At 43.6% G+C, this 22,092-nt stretch overlaps 1 protein-coding gene across 19 annotated transcripts in view; it reads left to right on the top strand.

Annotated features, from left to right (window-relative positions):
• The first annotated feature begins 11,131 nt into the window (after positions 1-11,131).
• Positions 11,132-22,092, top strand: part of MKNK1 (MAPK interacting serine/threonine kinase 1) — a 32,751-nt gene continuing 21,790 nt past the window's right edge. Inside the window, exons 1-7 of one of the 19 annotated variants that reach the window (XM_077333860.1) lie at positions 11,133-11,468; positions 13,873-13,935; positions 16,165-16,301; positions 16,854-17,008; positions 20,006-20,071; positions 20,287-20,409; positions 21,625-21,722. In XM_077333860.1, coding sequence (XP_077189975.1) covers positions 20,313-20,409; positions 21,625-21,722 — 195 coding nt within the window. In that variant the 5' untranslated portion in view covers positions 11,133-11,468; positions 13,873-13,935; positions 16,165-16,301; ... (1 more) ...; positions 20,006-20,071; positions 20,287-20,312. The other 18 variants (XM_077333861.1, XM_077333865.1, XM_077333855.1 and 15 more) reach the window with 18 other exon arrangements.

The raw sequence follows: 22,092 nt of genomic DNA on the forward strand, positions 1-22,092 counted from the left end.
CTGATTTGGAAAACTTTGACATACTTTTGCTCCAGGGAAGTCAGTAAAGGGGAAAAAACACACAATCAGATTGTGAGGAAATACATAATCTGCCAAAATCTGATTCTGCTTGCACTGCTGCCGCCACCCATCATCTGCTCCACCCCTGCCCCTGGCTCTTTCATCCTGGCATGAAGCCAGGAGATTGGAGGCTGCAGCTGCAGGAGGAATGGGTACAGCAATGGCTGGTTAGGCCCAGCCCTCAGCCCTACTCAGTCCTCTATCGCTGTCACCTGAGCTGCCCGTCGCATCTACTGGTGCATTCCTTGGGGTGGGACAAAAGGACCATGTTTGTAGTCATTTCCATTTCAGGGAGTGCGCCAATAGATGTTTCCACAGCAAAAAGCATTAAGGTAAAAAGGTAAGTACAAAAAAAAATTGTAATGGAAGAAAACAAAAAGCAGAGCTACTACTTATTTGTAGTTCTTTGGCATTTTTTTCTGCCTTGCTAGTGTCAGCACTATAGATGTACCACCAAAAGGAGACACACAATTTTCATTCTCTTAGCAAAAAATGATTGAGAGTATTTCTTTATCTAGCCTTTAGAGGCAGTAGCAGGAGACTTAAGGTATCACAACCAATATCATTCTTCAACCCATTTTTATGATATCTGCTTTCACACTTCAAGAGATACTTTAAAAATGTGGGGGAGGGTTCAATAATGGCAATGTATTCTTGTGGCACAGAGTGGTAAGTGGCAGAAATGCTGTCTGAAGCTGTCTGTCCATGAGGTTGAGAGTTCAATCCCAGCAGCCGGCTCAATGTTGACTCAGCCTTCCATCCTTTCGAGGTCGGTAAAATGAGTACCCAGCTTGCTGGGGGGGGGGGGTAAACAGTAATGACTGGGGAAGGTACTGGCAAGGATCAGACATGACTCAGTGCTTGCACAGGGGGTACCTTTACCTTATATGAATATAGGATCTGAGGGCTATTTCCATGAACAAAAAGCATTCCTGCTAGGGGAGTCTTTGCAATTTCCATCAATTCTCCCTCAGAGCTGTATTCCTTGCTTTATTAGAGGCTGCAACTGGTGCCCAATGATGTGGCTAGACTGCTGGTTGGGCCTAGGTATGTGATCCCAATATTGCAGCATTTACATTGACTACTGATCCACTCCCACGTTTAATTCAAGGTGTTGGTTTTGACCTTTCTATGTGATTTGGGATCAGAGTATCTGAAGGACCATCTTCTCCCGGATGTACAAGTCAGGGAGAAGCCCTCTTGACTGTACCATTATTCCAAGAAGCTTGTTTGGTGGGTACATGGTGGAGGGTAATTCTTACAACCCTCTTGAGGCAGATGCTGATATTGTTCAGATTACACTCAGCCCTCTTGTGTAGAAATGCTCAGCGACTGCAAATTATCAATCTGCCACAACAGCTGCTCCACAAGGCTCTAATCTTGCCTGGGAATGACTAAATAAATTGGGGCAGTTACCAGACCCGTCCCACACAAAAAATCCTATACTCTGCAGAGTTGGAGGTCATTTATCAATGATCTGGACAAGGGGGTAAGAGGACTCATTAAATCTGCAGATGACACCAAATTGGGAGGAGCAGAGAATACCCCAGAAGATATTGAGTTCAATGAGATGTGAACATGCTGGAAAAGTGGGCAAATGAGAACAAGATGCAATTCAATAAGGACAAGTGTAGAGGTCTACATCTGGGTCACAAAAATGAGAAGCATGCATACTTGGTGGGAGATACACTTATGGATAGTACTGGATGTAAACACGATCTTGGGGCACTCGTGGAGTGTAGGCTAAATATGAGCAGACAGTGTGATGTGGCGGTAAAGAAAGCAAATGCATTCTTGGGCTGTATCAACAGAGACATCACATCAAAATAACAAGATGTCATAGTCCTGCTATATAGTGCATTGGTCAGACCCCACTTGGAGTACTATGTGCAGTTCTGGAGGCCTCACTTCAAAAAGGACATGGACAAAATTGAGAGCGTTCAAAGAGCAACAAGAATGATCCAGGGCCTGGAGACCAAGCCCTATGAGGAAAGGCTGAGGGACTTGGAAATGTTCAGCCTGGAGAAGAGGTGGTCGAGAGGGAATATGATTGCCGCTTTCAAGTATTTGAAAGATTGTCACTTAGAGTGCAAGGTTCCTGTTAGCAGTGCTGAGTTTAAACATTGTGTAGAATATTAGCTAGATATCAGGGGGAAAACATTTTCCAGTCAGAATAGATCAGCAGTGGAATCAACTGCCTAAGGAGGTAGTGAGCTACCCCTCATTGACAGTCTTCAAGCAATGGCTGGAAAGATACTTATCCTGGATGCTTTGAGCAGATCCTGCATTGAGCAGGGGGTTGGACTAGATGGCCAGTATGACCTCTTCCAACTCTATTTCTGTGATTCTAGGTTCCAGGCAAAGAACTGAAGACAATCCCTGGCCAGTTCTCCAGGAAAACATTCCTGGGATCTTTCACCATTGCATGATTGGGGCCATGGTGCCTGAAGGCCAGGGTTTCAGCCACCCCCCACATGAACATAAGGCTGGACTGAGTTGTAGGAATCAACATCATTGGGGTGGCACCTAGTATTGTGCAAGAAAAACATGGAAGTAGGTCTGGATTTCTAGCACTTGCTTACATGTCAGTACACAGTCACCCCTTCAGGTCCAGCCTCTGGAGGGGAAGGGTACATGTTAGGGTTCTGAAATGAGACATGTTAGCCACACAACATGGACTTTGCTCTCCTTGGGTGTTTGCACTAAGTGCTTTTCAAGTAGGGCTAAGTAATCTGTGTTTTCGCTATCAAACAATGGACCATGCTGTTGTCTCTAAGTCCACACAGTGAGGAAATCTGAAACAGAGCCCCATGTTGCATATCCTGGCTGGGGTTTTTGTGGGTGGCGAAGCAGCAGCAGCAGCAACAGAAGAAGAGTTGGTTCTTATATGCCGCTTTTCCCTACCCGAAGGAGGTTCAAAGCGGCTTACAGTCGCCTTCCCATTCCTCTCCCCACAACAGACACCCTGTGGGGTGGGTGAGGCTGAGAAAGCGCTGATATCACTGCCTGGTCAGAACAGTTTTATCAGTGCCGTGGCGAGCCCAAGGTCACCCAGCTGGTTGCATGTGGGGGAGCGCAGAATCGAACCTGGCATGACAGATTAGAAGTCCGCACTCCTAACCACTACACCAAACTGGCAGTGATTGGTTGCTGGGGAGGGGGTTTGCAGGGGAGGGAGGTGACTGTTTGAACCTGCAGTCAGCATCCAGTGCTCCTCCAGGCATTTGGGGTGGGCCTGGGCTGGTGGTGGGGCCATTAAGAAGAAGAAGAAGAGTTGGTTCTTATATGCCGCTTTTCCCTACCCGAAGGAGGCTCAAAGCGACTTACATTCGCCTTCCCATTCCTCTCCCCACAACAGACACCCTGTGGGGTGGGTGAGGCTGAGAGAGCCCTGATATCACTGCCCGGTCAGAGCAGTTTTATCAGTGCCGTGGCGAGCCCAAGGTCACCCAGCTGGCTGCATGTGGGGGAGCGCAGAATCGAACCTGGCATGCCAGATTACAAGTCCGCACTCCTAACCACTACACCAAACTGGCTCTCTCTTAAGCTTTTTGTTTGCATGGACCTGTACGAGTTATGCCTTATTATGCTGGTGCAACTTGCTGCTGGGGCATTTCACAGCTGAAGTAGCTTAGGGAGCCACCACCCCTTGGTCTGCTCACTTCTGCATTAGCACTTGGGCCTATACCACTGATGGGTGGCTGCCAGAGGTTTAAATCAGTGGCCTTGAGTGACAGAGTAGCACTTAGGTGCTGCACCAATGCAACTCCCGCATATGCTGATGAGTCTCTTACAGCCAGCATAACAGCTCATTGATTCCCTAGGAACTTTCACTCCCAGCATTAGGACTGCACTGTAAACCACTAGGTGGTTCAACTAATGAGCTACTGCTAAAGGCCTAGTTTTATACACAACCAGCAAGACTTAAAGCTACTTACTAGGTTTTATGGCTGAACTGTTATATGTTACAAATGACCATAGGTAGCCTTGTATATTAAAAAAGAAGCATGCCCAAAGGGAGGGTGAATTATTTGCATGCTCCCTTTTCATGCTCCATGTAACATGCAAGTGGGAAACGTGTACATTTTCCTCACAGTGACCTGTGACTGCATGTGGGACACATATCGAACAGCAGGAAAGGTTATTTCCTATTTTACCTATTACACAAAAGAACTAAAAGAGATTCCACACATCATAACTCTTTCAAGGGGATTTTTGTCTTGTCTTGTGTCATCTAAAACTTCTTTCTAATCCAGGGTTTTAAAAACATCTACATCCAATCCAAATAGGGGAAAGCTAAATACAATGACAAAGAGATCTGTAGCTTTATCTTTTCTGAAAGAAAGGTGGGGGATCTTAATTTGTTAAGAGAAAATTTGTCTCTGAAATATGCTGGTATTTGCTAACTTCACCAGGGAGTAGAAATAATAAGACTTGTGCCTTCTACAGTTTGGGATTTTAAAAAAGCTTCCTTCTTTACATGTACCATGGGACTAAGTTGTTGATTAGTTTTGTTCCTGCCAATTACCAAGTCGGATAAATAGGTAGACAAAAGGAAACTGAGAACTAATTCAATTAGCAATGAAAAGCAAAGAAGGTCCCCCAAGATAAACAGCATCTTTCAGCTTACAAAGGGTATCGTAATACAGTCCCCCTGGATGTGACCGTTCAATCTGTTGCATGTTAATGTGAATCACATAGTTGCCTTGTACCACTCTTCAGGCTGAAGTGAATTTGGTATGACACATTTCTAGTACCAGTGTTTTCAATTTGGTGGGTCAATGGACATAGCATTAAGGCCATCATCTTGCAGTTCACATGCACTGCCAAATACCAACAACTGTAAGTGAATAACTGATGATGTACAATCCAGAAAACCCAGGTTCCATCCCCACTGAACTGTGGAAGATCTAGACTCTGTGTTGACATTCAAATCTGTACCACATCTGTGCCAGCCAGTTACCATTTAGGGTTCCCATAAACATGAGAACAAAAACACTTGGGAGTAAAACAGCTCTAAAATTAAATGAGGAACATTTGCACAGGTACGGCTATCAGGCAGGTTTGAAAATTGCTATGAATACTGGGACGTGGCCAACAAGGAAGAGGAGCAGGAATGGTCCTAGAACTGAGGCAGATCCATGATGAAACCTAGGGACACCTTCTCCCACGGATCAGTTGGTGTGGGCAGCGGCTGCAATGGGTCTGCTGGCTTCCCTGACAAACCATTCCCCTGTTGGCAGAATTTGCAGGATTCATGGGGGATCCTATTTTCTCCCGCTGGTTCTTGCCTTCCCCTCTCCAGCATGGCTTTTTCCTTTCATTTTGGGCACATTCCTCCCCCTCCCCATTGCATGCACACTTCTCTATTTTCTTTCACCTACTTAATCCCCAAACTATGCTTTCCTTCATGCACTTTTCCTGTTGCATAATCTTGTGTAGCATTCTAATTCTTCATTCCCTCCACTGCAATGATTAGCCTACCTCCTTATATCCATAATACTGGCCACAGGCTCACAGGCTTACGATGGCCTGCCAACTACCCAAATGGCAGTTTTTATCTCATTACATAGAGCTATAAAACCTTATTTACTGTTTTGAGGGTCTCTTCTTAATAATTGTAAAACAGGGTTTTACAAAACAGAAATCTGGGGGGTTGCCAGCATGTATGGGAAAATATCCTCATCTGAATCTGGCCCCATTATGTAGATTTAAAAAAATTCATACCTTAGAGTTCAAATTCAGAATGAGATATAAGTTGCCACATAGTGCTGCAGAACATTTAGTCTTGATGCTATATCCATGGGGAGGTTTTTGTCTGCTTGGGCTTCTAAATGGCAGGAGAGGGTTTTTTGGTTTTGCACATATCACATCATCCTATAATCTACTTTTCTTTCTTGAAAGGACAATCCAAGCACATTATTTATCTATTATATTTATATACCACCCTCTCCGAGGGCTAAGGGCAGTTTACAGGGAACAGAAAAAGATACAGATAACATATGGTAACAGGTGATAACAATAACAACATTCTAACAATAAATTAACATGATCATAACAACATTAGAAAATGGAATTGCAACAACCTCAGCTCAACTCTTACTGGGACCCAGTGGGTAAGGCCGATTAGTGTCTGTCGTAGTGGGGGGGGGGGCTTGGGGGCCAATTGAAAGCGATGGTTTGGGTCAACCTCAACCAAATGCCTGGCAGAGAAGCTCCCTGTGGAACTGTTTAGGTTCTGTCAGGCTCCTGATCTCCTTTGGAAGCTCGTTCCACCAGGGCCTAGTCTGCACACAAGAGATAATGCACTTTCAATGCACTTTAGAAGTAGATTTTCCTGTTCCGCACAGGAAAATCCAGCTGCGAAAGCACATTGAAAGTGCATTATCTATTGTATGCAGACTAGGCCCAGGTGGGGGCCCGAATGGAGAAAGCTCTGGCCCTGGTTGAGGTCAAGCGGGCTTCCTTGGGGCCAGGGACCACCAGGAGGCTGGAAGTAATAGAGCGCAAGGAGTGTAGGTAGAGAGGCGGTCCCTCAGGTATACTGGGCCCAGACCACGTATTACCTTAAAGGTGATAAGCAACGCCTTAAGCCTGATCCGAAATTCAACCGGGAGCCAGCACAGCTGCTGGAGGATGGGCTGGATGTGGGACCTCCGAGGTGTTGCTGTGAGGACCCTGGCAGCCGCATTCTGGACCAGTTGCCGTTTCCGGAACAAGGATAAGGGCAGGCCAGCATACAGCGATTCACAGAAGTCCAGCCTAGAGGTGACAGTCGCATGGATCACTGTGGCTAGGTGTTCCGGGGCCAAGTAGGGCACTCGCAATTTGGCTTGGCGAAGGCGGTAAAATGCCAGCCGTGCTACCGTCAAGATCTGAGCATCCACTGAGAGGGAGGGATCAAGTATCACTCCCAGGTTCCTGGCGGAGTGGGCAACTTTTAGCCGCACTCCATCCAGATTGGGTAGGCGCGCTTTCTCAGTTGGGCCTTTCCTGCCCAGCCACAGGACCTCCGTCTTTGAAGGGTTAAGCTTCAGAAGACTCTGCTTGAGCCACCCCGTCACCGCTTCCAGGCAGCTGGCTAATGTTTCTGGGGGAGAGTCAGGGCGGCCATCCATCAGGAGGAAGAGCTGGGTGTCATCAGCATATTGGTGACAACCCAGCCCAAACCTCAGCACCAATTGGGCAAGAGGGCACATAAAGATGTTAAATAGGGTTGGAGAGAGAATTGCCTCTTGAGGGACTCCGCAAGCCAGTTGGTGACGGCTCGATGAGCTCTCTCCTAATGCTACCCTCTGTCTACCATTCTGGAGAAAGGAGATCAGCTACGGAAGGGCAATCCCTCCGATCCCGGCATCGGCGAGGCAATGAGCTAAAAAGCTCATGATCTACTGTCTCGAACGCTGCTGAGAGATCTAATAATATAAGCAGCACTGACCTGCCCCAGTCCAGCTGGCGACGGAGGTCGTCCATCAGGGGAACTAGCACTGTCTCTACCCCATGGCCAGGCCGGAAACCAGACTGGGATGGGTCTAGGACCAAAGCTTCTTCCAAGTATGCAGACAGTTGACATTGACAAGCTATGTGAACAGGAAAGATGGCACATTTTCTTTTGCATCCATGTCACTGTTGTTTTTTGTCCCAGATAGTTGTAAAGACGTCCGTATGAGCTCCTTTCCCCGTTCCTGGAGCTGCAGCATTTTTATTTCAATTATATCTTATCACGTGCCAAAATTATATAAACAGATACAAATTAGAGCATTGTATAAAACATAATATGTAAAACGAAATTCAAACAATACCTCAGATTGCTACCAAACAATTCATAGTTTGTTTTATGCTAAGTATAGCACTTGGGTTTAAATGTCAAAATACATGCATAGTGTAATCAGTTGTGATTTGAGCATTCACATTTACATCGTTGGATTTCACCTCAGGAAACACAGAAATTGTAATAAATAAAGCTCCCTCTTGACCATAATTACTGCAGAGAAAATTGATCATAATGCATGCATAAACAACAGTAAGAACTGACAGTGTTACCTACAAGTTGTTTCATCATTTAAAGTTTGGTAGTTTTTGAGCACTATGTTCCATTAACATCAACAATTTGGTGATCCCTGACTTTGACTAGAGCTAGGGCTTTCTCTGTCCTGGCCCCCACCTAATGGAATGAACTCCCAGATGATGCCAGGGCCCTGTTGGAACTAAAACAATTCTGAAGGGCCTGAAAAATGGAGCTCTTCTACCAGGCTTTGGGTCAAGACAAGGAAACAAATTCACCATCAATCAGAGCCCACAGGGCCCTCCCATCACCAGCTGTACATTCACCAGAAGAGGTAGCCCAAGCTGGTAACCATACTTAGTACATGAACTTTGGTCTCAAGAAAATTACTGATGTTTTAACTGTTAGTATCTCTTCCTCCTCCTCCTCCTCCTGCATGGCAGTAAGTAGAGCATAGGGTTAAATGTGATTATGTACAATATACATGCAAGAAATGAGAACATTGCAAAGTTGTTCAGCCAATGTGGTATCTTCTTCCAAATTACAATTCTCATCAGGCAGTACACACAAAGCAATTAGAGATCTTGGATTAACTCCCCCCCCCCAATTTTTATTTTGAACATTTGCAGATGTTGTTTATAATTAGCAATCTAATTACAATTTGAGCTCCGTTAAGTTTGACCATACAAAGACATGGGTGACATCTGAGTCCAATAGGATATCAGAATCAGAAGACCTTTCTTAGCATACATAATAGGATATGCAACAAAGAATGTGTAGTTTTTGGAGAAAAAAATTACAAAACACCGCTTTAAGCAACAACCCTTGTTTTATAAGAAAGTTCTCTTATTCAGAGAAACAGCAGTTACATAATATAATAAATGATACCACTGCACTACAGACACAACTTTAATAATACTCTGCTAAAACTTCACAGCACCCATGTGTCCTTAAATGTACCATTTTGATTTTATTACTTTACCACTGGCATGCCTTACATCCCAAAGGGATATCTCCAAAATGAAAAGTTCTCAAGAGAATAAAGACCATTATTATGGAGAAAGCTTTTTGGTGCCTAATGTCATAGGCTGCAATTACACTGATACCAGAAGCACAAGACACAGAGAGATACTAAAATATTTTGTGATACATTTTGATTCACTGTCATTCTTGAGGCCCAATCTTAGAAGCTGGTGTAGTGGTTAAGAGTGGCAGCTTCGAATCTGGCAAGCTGAGTTTGATTCCCCGCTCCTCCACACACAGCCAGCCAGGTGACTTTGGGCTGGTCTCAGCCCTGGTAGTGCTGTTTTCATAGAATAGTCCTATCAGAGCTCTCTCAGCTCCATCTATCTCACAGGATTTTTGTGGGGAGAGGAAGGGGAGGCTTTCATAAGCTGTTTTGAAACTTCTTTGGTTAGTGAAAAGCAGGGTATAAAAGCTAACTCTTCTTTTTCTTCTTCTAAGCAGGTTAGTCCTGGTTAGTACTTGGACCATCAAGGAAGTCCAGGATTGTTAGGCAGAGGTAGGCAATGACCAACAACCTCTGAATGTCTCTTGCTTTGAAAACCCTTGCAGGCATTTTCCACCATCACCAATTCCTACATAACCATAGGCATGATTGAGACAGTGCTATCTTGAGCCCACTGACCTACAAGGGAGTTTTTGCCAAGTCACTATCATACTGCCATTTTGCAGAGGAGACAAAAACAACAAAACCTCTCCACAAGGCTTAGATGACATAATGAGCACACTGGAGTCCCTAGCATCTGGAGACACAGCAATACCCATCTCATACACAAAGAACATATAGCATAGGGCATTTCCCAGAAGCTCTGATACCACCACCAGCCATACGGAGCAGTGCAAGAAACACTGTGAAGAAAACCAGGGGAAGAGCACTAAAATAGCATGGCCAGGGTCTCCAGTTTGATTCCTATGTAGGGAGAACTCTGAGACAGTTTAGCTGTGGACAAGATGCTGATGGAGCACCCCATGTTGCCTTAATTTTGCTGATGTGCCCATTCATACTGCCATCCCCCCAATAACCAAAGGGTCTATCATTGCCATCAGCTTCTGTGTGGATGTCTTCCATACAGCCACCCCTCACCCCAGATCAAGATGCACAGCTTATCAGGTGTCAGAAGTGCTTTGGGAGAGTGGGAACCCCACATATCCCCCCCAAGAGCACAAAAGGGTCCCCACAGAATCCCCCTTCCCAGCCGCCTACTCTGTGAATTGCACACAACAGCCAGTAGAGGGCAGGAGTGAGAAAGCTATTGAGAGAAAGGCCCATCTGCTCAACACCAATCTTACAGCTGTTACTTATTTTACTTTAATTATTTCATTAATTCCATTTCTATACCACACCCTCTCAGCATAGCCATCTCAGGGCGATTTACAACATGGACAGTAACAGCCATAAAACCCTAACAGATAAAACCATTAATCTGAACCAATACACTGTAGTCTCTAGATCTGCCTATTGAACCGCTCTGCTCCCTTCTCGGTCCAGAGTGGGAGAGGGTTATGAATGGAGCCCCTAGAGCTGGTATCGTAACTTATCAGCCTCAACCAAACACCTGGCGGGCAGTTCCTGTAGGGGCTGGAGTTCTTCCAGGAGCTCGTTCCACCAGGTTGGGCCCGCACTGAGAAGGCTGTATGTTCGCTCAGTTTCGGGGGGGGGGGGGGCAAATGAATCCCACGAATTAATTCATTCAGGCTGTGTTCTCCCACAGTTTTTTTGTAAGAGTATTGTGGGGACTGGGCCTTAAACCTTAGTGAGACAGCTAGACACGACTCCTAAACGTAGTTCCTACTGCGCATCTGCCAAAAGCGGGCTTTGACTCGCCCCGAAACTCTCGGCCGCTAAAGTCCTACTGAACTCGACAACCATAACCAACAACATTGTTTCCAATTCTGATTTATTGCGGCAAGAGCGGCGGAGAAACTCCTGCCCTTACCCCATCCCCATCCCCATCCCCCCCCCGGCCGCGCGCGTGACAGCCTGGGCAACGGGGCCTCCCATCCCGGCCGGATGAGGTCACGGGCATCGACGGGCCCGCCCCGGCTCCTTGACCTCCCGCTCACTGCCCTCAGTTAGGAAGACGATGTCAGCGGGTGACGAACCCCTCATGACGCTTCCCGTTCGTTTATAACTCGGCGGACAAGCGGCCACTCCTCGCACCGCAAGCCTCGACGGCTCTTAAACGAAGCCCGACAGCAGTTGGCTGTTCTTAACCGGCGTCGTAATAGCCAGCTTTTCGGAGGACTCTAATACGCCTGCGCTCTTTCGTTCCCGGAGCGCATGCGCGTGTCGTCCATAAAAACCCTCCCGGGGTGGGGCCTTCGTATTGGCCGGCGCGCTCATGGCTCCTCCTTCCACAGCGGGAGCGTCTCCAGCAAGGCAAGAAGCGGCGCGGCGAGGGGTGGTGAGGGGCGGCGAGGGGCGGCGAGGGGCGGCGGGGTTGATGGCGGCAGAGGGAGGTCGTCCATTCCGCTTCTGCTGGGTTCATTATGACTTGTGAGCGGGGAGGACGCCCAAAAGGGAGGTGCGAGCTCGGGAGGAAGCCTTCCTGCTCCTTCTTGGGTTTCGGCTGGGGTCGTTTGGTAGCCGTAGGGAGGGACACTCTGTACATGCTCAGAGGTGCTCCTCATTATCAGTGCTTACCATTTTCTATCATTTTTTTCGGGTTAGTTCGGCGCTACTAAGGTGCTGGTACAAATCATAACAGGCAGCCTGGCGGGGGAGAGGTGCTGGAAGGCGGTTCTTCTCGTTCTTTCACGCGCAGTTGTGAAGTTTCCTGGAGTCGTCTGAGAAGCAGGATCTCTCGTTCCCCGAGCAGCAAATGTGAACGGCCTTAGGAAACGGGAGAAACCGTCGGATGTAGTTAAAGCATCTTATTTGATGGTGGTGTGGAGTGATTTGTGGGCAATGAAGCTCTGCAGCTGTTGATTTATTTTATGGTCGTCTTTTACACTCAAGGCAGAGCGCATTCCCTGTCTTATCAGTGCTGGGACTTACCCTGTGAGTTAACACGAAATTCAACAGATCAGTAAAATTGTTGATCCCCATTTGATGCGAAACACCTGATGTCTGTTCCTTTCCTTAGGTGAAAGCTGCTTAGTGAAGCTAAGCATAGAAGATGCAAGTAGGAGGCATAGGAGTATGCAAGCTTTCCTTAAACTCCTTAGGCTTGTGCCAGAGCCCTAAAAATACCTAGAATCCTCTGCAGGTTAAACAGTCTGTTGCTGTCTTGCTAGTAGACTTGAAATGATAGGCATGTACTGGGGCTAAAGCTCTCTGCACACTTGAACTTCTGGCAGTAAGCGCACTGGACAGTACTTAAACTCTTGAAATTAAGAATATAAAAATTGTTTTGTTGGGTTGTACCAAAGTCTGCCTAGCTTCCAGCAGCAGCCAGGCAGATGACTCTGGAAGCATAAACAAAGCAGAGAAGTGATGGCCTTCTTTCTCTAGCATCTGGTATTTAACTGCATAGTGCCTCTGTAGAGGGAGTTCTATTTTATTGTTGTTAATAACAATGGTTCATGCAGCTATCATTCTTAGAACACTGATTGTCTATACTGTAGGATGGATCCAAAGGCCGGGCATATCCTTAACACGCCCGCGGGCGCCGCGGACTAAATAAAGCGCTAAGCACTTTGTGGGAGGAGTTAGGGTGGGCTTTGTCCGTGACAGGGTGGGCGTTAGGGCGGGCTTTGTCCGGACAGACTATCAGCCGGGCCAATCGGCAGGCACAAAGCCGATTGGCCCAGCCGATTCCCGCCCTTCTGACAAGGAAGCAACTGTGAGCCGCGCAGAGCGCGGCTGCCGCTGGCCAAGGGAGCCCCGGCAGCCGCGCTCCTCGTGACTGCCGGGGGCTCCCTGCCCTAGCACCCGCTGTATTAGTTGCAGCGGGCTTGATTACTAGTTTGTAATATTTTGAGATTGAATAGAAGTATTGAAGTACCAATTTTCGCACAAGTGTGAGGAACAACCACTGAGTAAAATTCCCCTTGAAAATGGGAGATATCTGGAACCCATTCTGGTTGGATGCTACAAGAAACCTACATAAGAAGAAGAAGAAGAGTTGGTTCTTATATGCCGCTTTTCCCTACCCGGAGGCTCAAAGCAGCTTACAGTCGCCTTCCCATTCCATAAGAAGAGACTTTTTACTTTTCTTTATCCTGTATTAGTTTTGTTAACGTTGTTAGTAGCCTTGGGATAGGTTTTTTTCTCTTTGTTTAACACTACAAACTGTCCCTTTTGTCTGTATTTGATTTTTATATATGGTAGTATTTCAATTATATACAAAGAAGAAAACTGTGCCTAGCTGGATGTAGCAACAAAGAAGCACAACTTCTTGCTTGTAGTCTTTTTAATATTTATTTTGCTTGAAGCAAACACAACATTTCAGTATGAATATTCACCTTTCTCAATTATGTTCACTCAAAGGCATATGGGTGTATCTATGGGCAATGGAAATTCTGTATGTAAAAATTTTTTCTCAAACATAAAATGTAACTTTGGGCTACGGAAACCTTATAACTGTCTCTCACAGCGAAATCACTTCTAGTTTCTTCACAGGTTACATGAGTGACTATAAACATGACTGAGGGAGGTGAATCCATATCATTTTCTTTGGATATTATTGTGGAATTCATAACTGTCTCCCAGTCATTTTATGGAAGTATTTCAATTATCCCTTTAAATAAACTTGTGAATCCTGTGTAAAGCAATGGTGTACACAGATCTGTCTTACAGCAGTTCTAAGAGTGAGGGATAATTCTGCTCTCATCCTTTTCAGGTATCAAATGCAATGAAGCAACAAAACATTTCTGAACTGAAGAATTTCCCTTTTTCATTTAAGGTAACATGAAGGTTATCTCATTAATTGTGTTCTGAGCTGTGTAATATTGTTCATTAAATTAAATTTGGTTTTCTGTCATTTGCATGAAGGCTGCTTGGTGTACTCATTAAATGCCTCCCTCCTCTTCTTTCTCAGGCATTGGAGAGTCTCTTTGCTGCCTGGGAAGGTGGGCGGTCGGGGAAGGCATGTGCAGCTCTTATTTGGAGAAGTTGTAAAATATTTGTTGACTTGCGTGCTATTTATATTCAATGTCCAAAAAGAAAATGATTTAGTACTTTTCTGGAGCAATATTGGCCACTTTCTTTGTGTCCATGGTCAACGATGTTCCTATCGAGCTCTAAATTATGTTCCTGCACTTAATACAAATAGAATGTAAGTCAGCTAGCATTTTAAGTCCTTCAAATAAGACTGTTTCCCATTACTAATCAGGAAAAAGATAAATTTCCAAGTGCTAAGAGGAAGACTGTCTGTGCACAGCAGTCTTGACCTTAGTAAGGTTTTTAATACTGTTTTTTTATTTGCCAGGCCAAGGTTATTTGTCAGTTACTATTTCAGTTACGATGTGTCTCCAGACATTTACTTGTTCTCTATTTAGTTTCAGGCTGTAAATATTTATTTAGATCTTCCTGCACTTTCCAGACTCACAGGACTGGTCCTGGTCTGCCTGTCTGCGCCTCAGAATACAAACAGTTGCTGGTAAGGGCTGGCCATAACCCATAGGCCAGGAGGGACACTCCTGCACCACTCCCTACCAACTGCAGGCAAAAATGGCTCATTTGAAGGCTGGACTCTGAGGCATTGTACGATTTTGAAGTCCCACCTCCAAACCTCCAGGAATATTTCCAACCCAGGGGTAGCCAACCTACAGGTGTGGCCTGGAGAGCTCCTGGAATTACAGCTCACCTGCAGAGTATAAAGATCAGCTCCCCAGGCAGAAAGGGCTACTTTGGACAGGGTTGTGGTAGAGAAGAAACATTTAAGGCCTCCCACACAGGTTGTTGTTGTTGAATTGAAAGACTTGAGGCCTACTGCACAGGGTTGTTGTGCAGATGAAACAGGAGACAAAAGAGCCAGCTTCCTCTGCAGAATAACGCTGTGCAGTGGCTTCAAATCTGCAGAGAGTTGCAAAGAAGAAAGACACATGGCTTGGCTGTGTCTAACCCCCGGCCAGAGCAGTATTTTAAGTGAGAAGGGGCTTTTCTGTGGCCTCCCTGTCAGGCAACTGTTTGGCAGAAGGGGGAAAATCTCCCCCCCCCCCCTCAAAAGGAAGGCCCTCAGTCTCCCCTGCGTTGCTCTTGGAAAGGCCTCCCTCCCCTCAGTCAGGGCCTGTCAGAGGCTCCTTCGCAGCAGGCCTGAAGGGAGGGGGGGAAGGAGCGCTCTGTCAGGGCTCTGAGGCAATTTACAGTTGGACATGGCAGTTAGGACAGCCTTGGGGCGAAAAGGGCTGGCACAGCCTGTCCAAGCCTTTGTTCTCATCCCCCTTGGCAGCCCTACTGACCTCCTCTCCCTTTGGTGGTCAGGAGCAGACTGGCAGCCAGACTGGGCTGGGTGAATGGAATTTTGTCCTGGTAAGGGGCCAATAGGAAGGCACTTTGCGCGCCTCCCCATTGGCTGCTTGGCCCTGGATGGACACTCAGAGGGCACAATCAGGAGCCGCTTTGCGGCTCCTGATTGGGCCCTTTGAGTTTTTATCCTGGACAGGGCCCGCCCTAACTCCTCCCCGGGTGGCCTTACTCTTTTATTTAATAGGACCCTGTCCTATTTAAAGATAGACTTTGAACAGGGGTTGTGGCAGCAAGGCACTTGAGAAACCTGTAGTTCAGTAGGACAAAGAAAAGGCTTGCCCATTAACGTAGATGAACAAAACTGGATAACTTGGGTGAGTTAGTTTTCAGACCCTTTTGTGTTCTGTTGCCAAAAGCATATTAGTGTTAAGAAGTTAACATAGGCCTGTCCTCACTCCACTTTTGTCAAGCATGTCAGTTATACTTTGAGTTAATTGGGTGTGAAACCATAAGGGTTTCTTTTCCAGTGCTAACCTGCAGACAGCAAAAATGTTTTCAATTGCACACAATAAAAATTGGTCAGTTGATTCTAGAGGAGAAATGTACAGGTAATGCCAAGGCTAGATCTTCCAATTCTGATTAAACCACAGGGAGAATGAACAGCTAAAATGACACCTCTTGTATGACTGCTGGAGATGTCATTGAGTGAAGTTTTCTTTCACAGTGGAAAATAACCTCTGGTGTGGCAGACTGGGGAAAAAAGGATAGAAATATGCTTTGAGCAATTCTCCAACCAGTGGGTATCCGTGCGCTAGCTGTCCCAGTGCAGACAAATAGAAGAAATCACTTATTTGGACAGAGGTAGTGCTTGATATATGGATATTGTTCTATGTAAATGTTCTACAGAGCCGTAGGGAATGAATGAATGAATGAATGAATGAATGAATGAATGAATGAATGAATGAATGAATGAATGAATGAATGAATGATACGGGATGGATCAAGTTTAATTTGCTACATTTACTTAAGGGCTACAAAGCACTGCAAGATATAAGTGGATCATTGGTTTAATGGCTTTTCATTTAAATAGTTCAATTCATTCCAGGAAGGTTGTTTTTTTTCTGGAAATGAAACCTATGAACCCCATCACTGCACACAACAAGCTTTCTTATTATATATTCAGAAGGCTGTTAGAAAGTGTAAAGTTTGTTTTTTCCATTAAAAATATATTGCTGCAGTGTAAGAAAGCTTGCAGATCAAAAACAGTGGCAAAGGTTGTACTGGAATAGTTGCTTTTGGAACTGATAATCTTTGAAGCTTAGAGCCTGTTGAAAAAACTAGGTGCAAGTCCACCTGTGCTCCAAGGAAGGTAACATCAAACTAGGTAGCTAACCAATTACTTTCCCTCTTCAGAGCTCTGAAGAATCCAGATTTTGAAAATGTACTTGCCCTGAAGACTGCAAGGTGTCAGGGGATTTCAGTGCTGAAATTTCCAAAGTATCGACGGACATGGGAAGAGTGGAAAGATGTCACGCTTTGAGTCCATAATAAGTTCCTGATCAGCAGTGGTACATTCATTAAAAAGTGGCTCGTAAAGTTTCTCACTGACATCATGAGAACAGGAAGACTTTTAATTGGGCATCTAATTTAAATTAATACAAGCAAATGTTAGGACTGTGTGTACTGAATAGCTTTTACTGAAATTTCATCTTCTACTCTATCTTGGTTAGGATAGTAAAGTCAAGTCTTTATTATTACAGTACTAGAGCAGTAGTCAAATTACAAAATACATAAAAACATCTGGCATTAACAAGATAAAAAATCATTGATAACTAAAATATTATAAAATTTAAAAACATTCCAGCTATAAGAATCATTCTGATTTTAAAACTCACAAGCATTATCTAAAGCAATTGAGACTATCTCTACCTAAGTTGCTCCGAATCCACTCAGCTCTTCCTTGTTTTGATAGCTCTCCAAGCAAATCTGGCCACAACAGAAGTTATTTCTGTGCTGTTGTCTGACAACATGTCTGTGATTGCCTCTGAGTTGGGCTTATTCTGTAGGGAAGGTATAAGTTCTCTGGGCATTTGAGGAAATATATGATATATGGGAGTTTCTACAGCCATTTGATTTGAATAGTACTCCCAGATATTTGTAAAATCTGACTTGGACATGGAAAGAGTGGAAAGATGTCATGCTTTGAGTCCATAATGAGTTCCTGATCCGCAGTGGTACATTCATTAAAAAGTGGCTCGTAAAGTTTCTCACTGACATCATGAGAACAGGAAGACTTTTAATTGGGCATCTAATTTAAATTAATACAAGCAATTGTTAGGACTGTGTGTACTAAATAGCTTTTACTGAAATTTCATCTTCTACTCAATCTTGGTTAGGATAGTAAAGTAACTTGCTGCTCTCTCCTATCTTACTACATTAATTGTGCTTGACGTACACACAAGCATATACCTGAGTACCTTAGCATTACCCTGGATAGGACCTTGAGCTATAAGCACCATCTTACTAATGTAGCAGCAAAAATACACACATGAAACAATGTTCTCCAAAAATTATGTAATACAACTTGGACTGTGTCTGATCCAACATTTAGATGCTCAGCTTTGGGGTTTGTATATAGTACAGTGTGGCTCAATAGCCCCCATGTCCACAAACACATTCCAGCCTACTGGCTACTCACATTGTGCCATATTGCTACCTGGCATATCCAGAGATATGGTGCTCTTCAGGAATATGGAAAGAGCATTGAAAACATTTGCCTATCCCCAAAGACATGACTGACGTGAGCCTATCCAGACTTAGTTCCTGAGACTTAGCAATACAATCTGTACAAATCTTTTAATCAGAAAATTTTAATCTAGGGAATGAATGGTTCCGAACATGGATGCAGTCAATTCCAGCCAATATCCATAACCTCATAGACATCAGCAAGAGGCCCATAGGATTTGACTTGCCACGTAAAGTATGGAGGACAGCTGATAGAATATGAACAGGCTTTGGCAGTTGTATGGACCTATTCTTTAAAAGAAGCAAAACACCAAATGGGATTGTGGTGCAGCCTGCTAAACCATTTTCCATTTTTCACAGGAATTTGAGGGTTGTGCTTTCCATGGTTTTGTGATGGAGCTCTTTGAACTTTCCCCAGCTGTGACTGAGTGAATCGACAAATTACAAGTATTTAGGGAGATTGCCCAGTCAGTCTGCATACCTGTTGTATGAACTTATGTATTTTATATTATGTATGCTTCCAGTTTGTAACTCTGCCACGGAATACATAAAAGTGTTTTTAAAATCATAAGGCAAGTCGTAAATGAAGTAAATAAATTTAAAGTCACAAGGGCTAGATAATACCAGATGACCATGAGAACAGAACAATCACAGTATTATTGGCTTCACTTACCTCAAATGTGATCAGTTAATATCAATAATCAAACAAGTTGTAAATAGGGGAATGATCGTTCTCAGGTCCTAAATATTTACCCCTAAGATTTAGAGTTGGGAACTCCCCACAGCTAAACTGCTATGTTTTCCCAGTTTTAATGTATCTTTTAATTTAAAATTTTTATTAAGAATGAGCATAAAAATAAAACACAAGCATGCTATACACCATGTTGTCTGATGTACACATTACTGAGCTATCCAGTTAATTAAGACCCATAGATGCCTCCTTCTTTGTAAATAAACTTTATACTAACTAAATTTCTTTGATTTTCTATATTATATTTTGGATTTTTTCTTAGCTAATTCAACATGTATACTTATTTTATATATATACAAGAAAATATTTTAGACAATGTATTCATTTTAAAAGGTGGAGGTTCTGCCTGAAATGTTGAAGACCAGTGACCAGAGTTGTGTATAAATTTACTCCCTGGCATTTTATGGTTGACTCTACCTCTCATGGAAGCTGTTTTGTTGCTTTGCCTATCACCTGGTGTCAGAATTCCAAACGTGCTTGTCTGCTGAAAAAGGCTGGGGCTCATGGTTTAGGGTTTTGTCTGAACATAGGCTAAGCAGGGTGCAAAACAAGTTAGGAGATGACTAAACAGTATGATAAGATTGATGAACGCTGGGGAGGGAGGGAGGTGAGTATGCTATCACTCTGGTTCTGGTTCCAATTTAGCAGCTATTCACTTTCTTCTCTGGGTCGATTTGCTAGTAGGTGGGATATGATTTGGATCAAAATAACTTTTAATTGGGCATCTAATTTAAATGAATACAAGTGAATGTTAGGACTGTGTGTACTGAATAGCTTTTACTGAAATTTTATTTTCTACTCTCTTGGTTAGGACAGTAAAGTTAAATTGTTGCTCTCTCCTATCTTTCTCCCTGTGGAACATTTAATGGGTCATTCTGAGACCCATGTGTACAAAACAAGTATCACTTTTCATGTTAGAGCCCCTTTTTCTGGTTCTCACTGTCTGGAGAATACCCTTCACATAATGGGACCTGATTTGGGTAACAGTGATACTGCTTAATTTGACAATTGTAAAGGTCAAGTCATAGTTCTATTATTTATGTAGAATATATCTATGCTGCTTTTTCAGGGTGTTGCTCGAGGCAGTTTACAAATACAAGCAGCATAAAACAGAAGCAAACTGTTAAAAAAGCTGGTAAGGTAAATCTAATTAAAAGCCTGGGTGAATGTGTTATTAACTAACAGTCTTCCATTTGAAAATGATTGCTATTCCTTGGGAATAAGCAAAACAAAGGCCTATTTAATAGACAGTGATATGGGAGGAATGGGATGAGAGGTTTACTGGCAAAGGAAAATGTAGAAAACAAAAGCATGATTACAGGCTGCTTTCATATTCCACCTTAAATATAGGTTGCTATAAACTTTGCTCCAGAGAAATGGTGAGCAGCCAACCTCTTCCTATCTCAGACAATGGGAAAAGGAAAAAGAAGAAAAGGACTAGAGCTTCAGATAATTTCCCAGAAAGGTTTGAAGGTTGGTAATGAATCTACTATATTGTATCTTGTATCAATATAATTCTTCCTGATATTATAAATTAAGACATGTTAGTGATTTTTAGTTTCAACGTGTGTTCTTAAGACTTCATTATGAGCTGTCTCTGGTGTTTATTTTCCATGCACTCAGCAAAATATCTGAACCATCTTTTAATACCTTTTGCATGAGTTCTACCTCTCCCGTGAAAATATTTAGAATTATTTTGAAGAAAGAATCCCTGAGCATTTAATTCTGCACTGAGAAACACTTTTATGCTTTTGGAAAGTTTGTTGTCTGGGTGGTTAAATTTAGAGGGAATTTATTACATGTCCTTGGGGGATCAATGCTATTTGTAGGTAAATGTTGGGATTTCTAAACTGCCTCTCTCCAAAAATTGGAACTGTGTATAGCACTAGAAAAATACAAAATACAACTACATCAAGTAAAAATTCTAAAACTCAATTAAGAGTATATGTTAAAGTTATGAAATAGGCTGAGCATTTTAGATTTCTCCTGGGGAAAAATCTGCTCTCTTGTCTCAGTTCCAAAATATTTTGTCATTATGTTGAGATTATACTATTGCTTTGCTCAGTTTGTTCTTTCTGGAGTTAATAGATTATGTCCTACTACTTTTTAAAACTAAGCGTGGCACCTTCTGCCAGTGCTTTCTCTGGAGGAAGCTCAGCACTAAATGGCAGGTTACAACCCACTATTTTTATATAGAACAGATTAGCTTTACTCCCACATTGCTAGGTTGGTGTAGTGGTTAGGAGTGCGGCCTTCTAATCAGGTGAGCTGGGTTTGATTCCCCGCTCTTCCCCCACATGCAGCCAACTGGGTGACCTTGGGCTCACTATAGCACTGATAAAGCTGTTCTGACCAAGCAGTAATATCAGGGCTTTCTCATCCTCACCTACCTCACTGTGTGTCTGTTGTGGGGAGAGGAAAGGGAAGGCGACTGTAAGCTGCTTTGAGACTCCTGGTAGAAAAAAGTAGCATATAAGAACCAACTCTTTTTCTCCCCCTTCTATTTGTTTTGACTTTGTTCTCATCAATTAATTAGATTATATAATAAAACACAGTTATCAACCCTGTTTGTTAGTAAAGGAGCTGATGTTCTTACCTGAATTTGAGAGAATCATTAGCTCGTCTATCCTTGTCATTTTCCCGAGTGTCTTCTGCTAACAATATCTTTGTGCTGGTTTTCTTTGACAGATTTATACAAACTTACTGCAGAGTTGCTTGGTGAAGGGTCCTGTGCCAAAGTTCAGGGAGCTGTTAGCTTGCAAAATGGGAAGGAGTATGCAGTTAAGGTAAGCAGAGTTTGTTTTTATTGCTTTTTTTATAGTTTAGGATTATCATGGACCAGCTTGGGAAGCATTCTCAGGACTATTTGAGAAATAGAGATGGTCTGATATGCTGTAAAATGCATAAATTTAAAATGTTAAGTTGTGTTAAATAAATTCTGGCATGTATCACTTCCTTTGGTTCACATACATTTATTTTGTGATGCTGTGGGCTAAACTAAATATGTGTGTAGGCACGTATCCATCTGTTTCTAAAGCAAGAATTGAGGGTTATCTTAAAGAAAAGGTCCCTCATTTCTGCTTTAGGTATGAGGAAGTCAATGCATATGAATAAACATGGATCCCCCTATTACTTGCCATTTCTGGTCAAACAAGT

Source organism: Paroedura picta, chromosome 4 (assembly GCF_049243985.1).
Source record: "Paroedura picta isolate Pp20150507F chromosome 4, Ppicta_v3.0, whole genome shotgun sequence".
Lineage (NCBI taxonomy): Eukaryota > Metazoa > Chordata > Lepidosauria > Squamata > Gekkonidae > Paroedura > Paroedura picta.